This window comes from Schistocerca piceifrons, chromosome 6 (genome assembly GCF_021461385.2).
Source record: "Schistocerca piceifrons isolate TAMUIC-IGC-003096 chromosome 6, iqSchPice1.1, whole genome shotgun sequence".
Taxonomy (NCBI): Eukaryota; Metazoa; Arthropoda; class Insecta; order Orthoptera; family Acrididae; genus Schistocerca; species Schistocerca piceifrons.
The window spans coordinates 291,839,465-291,845,299 of record NC_060143.1 but is presented as its reverse complement, the minus strand read 5'-3'; the positions used below and the strand labels follow the sequence as shown (position 1 = coordinate 291,845,299).

The 5,835-nt window shown below is 40.7% G+C and overlaps 1 protein-coding gene across 1 annotated transcript; it reads right to left on the bottom strand.

Moving 5' to 3' along the window:
• Positions 1–428: 428 nt before the first annotated feature.
• LOC124803277 lies at positions 429–1,676 on the bottom strand. Its single transcript, XM_047264460.1, has 2 exons — positions 1,062–1,676; positions 429–857 (listed from the first exon to the last, which is right to left on the bottom strand). The coding sequence occupies exons 1-2, from the start codon at positions 1,674–1,676 to the stop codon at positions 429–431; spliced, it is 1,044 nt and encodes a 347-aa protein (XP_047120416.1).
• Positions 1,677–5,835: the final 4,159 nt, after the last annotated feature.

Sequence of the window (5,835 nt, the reverse complement as noted above, 5' to 3'; positions counted from 1 at the left end):
TAATAAGCCTTGTGAATTTACAAAAATGTTCAAATGTGTATGAAATCTTATGGGACTTAACTGCTAAGGTCATCAGTCCCTAAGCTTACACACTATTTAATCTCAATTATCCTAAGGACAAACACACACACCCAAGCCCAAGGGAGGACTCGAACCTCCGCTGGGACCAGCTGCACAGTCCATGACTGCAGCGCCTTGGACCATTCGGCTAATCCCACGCAGCATGAACTTACAGTTAATGTAAATAAACATTTTTCAATGGTTGTGAACAGATAATGTATTCAATGGAAAACAAAATATGTTTACAATTTAACGATAATTTGGTTTGAACAATAATATTTACAATAACTATTTAATGTTGAACAAAATAAGAAACAACACAGTAAATAACCAAGACACTGATCATAATATAAAAATTTTAAAAAATACTAGACAAATTGAACCTTCCTGGCTTTTGCTTGTGCAAACTCTTTCACACGATCTGTGTAATTTAAGTCCTCTGCAAGCTCATGCTCAATCAGTATTGTTGCAGGATCATTCAAACGAGTTTGGCTCATTGTTGATTGGAGGTATGTCTTTATCAATTTCAGTTTTGAGAAACTCCTCTCTCCACTCACAGCTGTCACTGGGAGTGTTAGGAGAATTCTCAGAGCAATGTTAACATTAGGGCAAAAATTATGTCTTCCTATAAACTTCAGAGTCTCTTTTGGACCTATTCCAGGTTTCAACAATGTTGAAAGCACTTTTAGCTCTTCCCTCAACTCCAGTGCATCAATGTCACTTGACTCATGATCTTGCAAAATTGCTGCGAGGTTTCTACACTTTGTGTCCAGGCTGTCAGAAGGTGCATTCTTCAGCTTGCCAATGTTTTAGAGAAAATCAAAATAATCACAATGAGATTTCAGTTGATTGAATCTCTCATCCAAAGATGTGGTTACTGTATCTAAAAGATAATAGTATAATTCAATCTTGTAACATTTTGTTGGGTCATCTATTGTCTCATCCCTTCCTTCATAGATGACGTGTATTGGCTTCTTACTTCGTTGCCGGGAAACACTTACCTGTGGTAACATTAGATCTTCTAGCTCTAATTCTTTAGCCAATTCTTTGGAATCCATCAAGGAAGACACAAACGTTTCTTCTGTTCTGCACATCTCAAAATATGCTTTCGTTTTTTCAAGCATTTCCACGGTCTCAGGAACATTTATATCAGTGGTCTGGAGGGTGTTACTGACTACACTGATGTGAAGCAGAATGTCGTACCAGATTACCAGAGAAGTGAGAAAGGTGTAATTTTTCATTTGATTCACAAGTGACATTGCTTCGTGAATGGTCATGCCATCAATTTCTTCTGATATCTGAACCAGTGCATCATAAACACCTCCAATTTGAAACCTCAGGGGAGTAAGTGCATCGATGCGACTTTCCCACCTAGTATCGCTCAGTGGCTTTAGTGACTTGTTAGGCAAATACTTCTTCAAGGCATCCCAACATCGAATGGAGGACGAGAAGAAGTCATACAAGCTTTTCACTGTCGAAAACATGGAAACAGCATATTTAAAAGACATAGTGGCATCATTTACAAGATTCAATGAGTGACTGCTACGTGGTGCATAAAATACTCTCTTGTTCATATCTGAAATTCTTTTCTGGGACCCGGACTTCTTTCTTTTCATGTTTGCTCCATTGTCGTATCCTTGCCCTCTCATATTATGCAATAGGATTTTTTTTATCTTCCATGAACTTGAGTACGACATGCATCAAAGTGCAGCGTCAAGAAACGGGCACTGGAAGAAATCCCAGGAAATGCTCCCGAATTTGGACATCATATACCCTGTCGAGTCTTGTCTCCTGGACGAAACGTACCACAACTGTCATCTGCTCAACTTTTGAAATATCTGGTGAGCAGTCCAGAATTATACTGTAATACTTCGCAGATTTCATCATTAATAGAATGTTGTTGGTTGTAGATGATCCAATAACATGAATTATTTCATTCTGTGTTTCTTTTCCAAGATAATGATGACCCTTGTTCTCACCTTGCTTTGTTCTGTGCAGGTGCTCCATCACCATAGTGTCGAACTTTCCGAATAATTCAACGAGTTTCAAGAAGTTTCCATTGCCAGGCTGAAAGAGTGTATCTGTACTTCCTCTCAAAGACAGACACTGCCGACTCAGGAAATGAATTATTGCTATTAAGTGCTAAAGAACATTTTTCCAGTGTTTGCTTTCAGCATTCAGAAGTCTTTGATGGTGGGTGTTGACAGTTTGTGACTTTTTAAGTCCCTCGGAAAACATGATCAACTTTTTATGTGCATTCAAATGCTCAGTAGACTTCCCCTTACTTAAGATATACGAAGCAAGGTGCTGCCAGTCGCTTATACCGTTCTTTGCAATTTTTACTGTAGATAACGAAAGAAGTTTGCAACAAAAGCAGAACACAGCATCCTTGCTCTTTGAGTACACCAACCAATGTCTATCTGCTTCTTCTAAATTCTTCAAAGAATAGCTATAGCGCACAGGACTGAATCGCCGGTTGTCTGCAGTTTTAGGACATTCTTCAGCTTCCTTAATGCGCTCGGGAGGACCTCGCATGACTAAAGTTGTTCAAATGCAGTCGGTAACAATTTCTGGCCATCTTCCAGGATCTGAGTCAATTGTGTCTTCCAGTTTAGGCTCGCCTTCAATCCCTTCTCCAGTGGTGAGTACCTCAGCTGATGTTCCTCCAGTATTTTCCGAATCGGGTCGCCTAATTTCAGTTCTGCCTGATGTTTCAATCTCGGAGCTTTCGTCACAAAGCAGGTCTTGAGTCCAGATGAGGTCTGTTGAACGTGTTGTGGATGGCCCACCATCAGCATTGTTACTGTATGCGGTGCTCACAGTAATGAGTTCGTCAACTTTCTGGTCATGTCCTGAAGATAAAGATGTAGATGCAATAGCTCCACTAGCTTCTGTACTTTCAGGATCTATTTTTCCACCCTCGCTGCTGTTAGGTCATTCTCTCTTTGGCTTGAAATATCATTGTAGTGCATCCTTTTGCTTCTTATCATAATCTTCCTTCAGCACCTGTCTTTTCCTATATTCACTGCCAGACAGTCTTTTTCTACCGTTGGACATGTTTCAATCCAGCCTGTAAAGAAGGATTATGTGAAACTAACTGTTGATGTCAGTGTACTAACTTTATTTGCAACACACTTCGCAGACAATTTCCTGATATTCCACTGCATGTAAATGGAAAATTATATTGCTGTAAGATGCACTGTCCAGGAGATGAAGTCATAAGAATTGAGCTGCATGAAATTGAATTTCAGGCCGAATTTCACTACAGGCGCAGGTCAAAGAGTGGGGAAGAAGACAATGGAGAGAGGAAGAATAAGGAAATGGAGTAACATAATAATGAAATAAATACACACCTGGGCATCGACGGGTACTAATGCTAGTCAAAATATATTAGATCTTTCATGTCTGATTATGGAATAAGGGGTAACAAATTAGTCATCGCCGTATCATTTCACTTTTCTTCACTTTATTTTCATTTTAGCTTTTGTGACGCATGCTTATTCACTGACTTGGCAATTTTTGAAAGAGAAAAATTCTAACTTATGAGTAACGTGAATGGGCAATACTAATTGTACATTATATGAAAAGCACTTACCTATTCTACATCTACATCTACATTTATACTCCGCAAGCCACACAACGATGTGTGGCGGAGGGCACTTTACGTGCCACTGTCATTACCTCCCTTTACTGTTCCAGTCGCATATGGTTCGCAGGAAGAACGACTGTCTGAAAGCCTCCGTGCACGCTCAGATCTCTCCAATTTTACATTCGTGATCTCCTCAGGAGGTATAAGTAGGGGGAAGCAATATATTCGATACCTCATCCAGAAATGCACCCTCTCGAAACCTGGCGAGCAAGCTACACCACGATGCAGAGCGCCTCTCTTGCAGAGACTGCCACTTGAGTTTGCTAAACATCTCCATAACGCTATCACGGTTACCAAATAACCCTGTGATGAAACACGCCGCTCTTCTTTGGATCTTCTCTATCTCCTCCGTCAACCTGATCTGGTACGGATCCCACACTGATGAGCAATACTCAAGTATAGGTCGAACGAGTGTTTTGTAAGCCACCTCCTTTGTTGATGGACTACATTTTCTAAGGACTCTCCCAATGAATATCAACCTGCTACCCGCCTTACCAACAATTAATTTTATATGATCATTCCACTTCAAATCGTTCCGCACGCATACTCCCAGATATTTTACTGAAGTAACTGCTACCAATTTTTGTTCCGCTATCACATAATCATACAATAAAGGATCCTTCTTTCTATTTATTTGCAATACATTACATTTGTCTATGTTAAGGGTCAGTTGCCACTCCATGCACCAAGTGCCTATCCGCTGCAGATCTTCCTGCATTTCGCTACAATTTTCTAATGCTGCAACTTCTCTGTATACTACATCCCAAGTTGCAAGAAATTTGGACGCACCAATTCTTCTGTTCTTATGAAATACAATGAAAGTGCTTCTGACCAATCTTGACTCCCTTGGCCAACTACCAAAACAATTTCTGTAGTTTTTGTTGTAGAGAATGTAACAATACCTACTGCCTGGAAAGGCGAAGTGGTGACGCAGCAGTGCCAGGAACTAGGTCACATGACGAGCTACAGTGAGGCCACGGTTAAACTAGCACCCAAGAAGAAGAAGAAGCAAGAAGCTCACAATAAGTATGTGACTGATGTTATGGATAAATGTATTATGAGGCAGCAATTTCTATGGCATTACGAGCAATAGAAAGAAATATGAACTTTGTGAAAACTGCACAACTTTTATCAAACAGAAATGAGCTTCAAAGCTAGCAAGGAAACCCTTAGAAGCAATGTTCTGTCTATGGATTTTTGTTTTAGAAGACGTCAAAATTAACATTTTGTTTTGTGCGGACAAGAGGGCATTGTTTCTAAAAGCCCATACTTTCTCACGTTTTCATCAGAATCAAAGCAACCAGTAGTTTACTAAGATGAAACATGGATTCACAGACATTATACAGTAAATAAATGTTGGCAAAGTGATAGTGTGTCAGTAGTATTGTCAAACAAAAGTGCTAGTCAGAGTTTAATTGTTGTTCATGTAGGCGGAGACAGGTGTATCATGGCTCAAAAACAAAATGTTCGATTGTCACTCAGAAACAGATAGCAAAAATTTTCAAAAATACGTCGAAACCCAACTTATCCCAGGCTTATTAGTAATGTCTTTATCCCTTGTAATTACTCGCAGCGTATTAACCCAATTGGAATACTAGCCATTGCATGTGTTGGACATTGACTGTAGTAATGTTCAACCTTTTTTTTCCATAATGTGGGAAGAATAAACCACTCGGAAGCTGCTATTGAAGGGCTTAGCAAAATTGCTTCAGGCTTAACATGTAATCGCAGTATCAAACATTGCATTCGAATTTCCAAATTAGATTTCGTCTTCTGCAAAATTAATTGTGAGTAAACGCACGGCGCGTAACAGGCTGGCAGCACTCCACTCATAAGAATACTGGCATGTACACCAGACTGCTTCCCCCTCTCTGTTCCTCCAGCATAAACACGACAGTGCTGCCACAGTGGCGAGGAAGAAATTAGTCCTCCTCCCTCCCCTTGTTCAACAGGGGTGGCCGCAGGTAGTCGAGGCGCCATGCCACAGTTCCTGAAGCTGCTCCATCCGAGGTTTGGTTTTGAACCCCCTCTTGGGCATGAATGTTGAGTTTGCCCCCCCCCCCCCCCCTCCCCCAAAAAAAGAAAGAGGGGGGGGGTCAGATTTGCCGCCCCTCGGAAAGTGCCGT

What these genes read in the sequence shown, in the direction of transcription:
- LOC124803277 (XM_047264460.1), bottom strand. Translation starts at nt 1,676, where the DNA reads ATGAAAAGAAAGAAGTCCGGGTCCCAGAAAAGAATTTCAGATATGAAC. An exon ending in AAGATCTAATGTTACCACAG is followed by an intron (nt 858 to 1,061) that starts GTAAGTGTTTCC and finishes AACATTGGCAAG; the next exon opens with CTGAAGAATGCACCTTCTGA.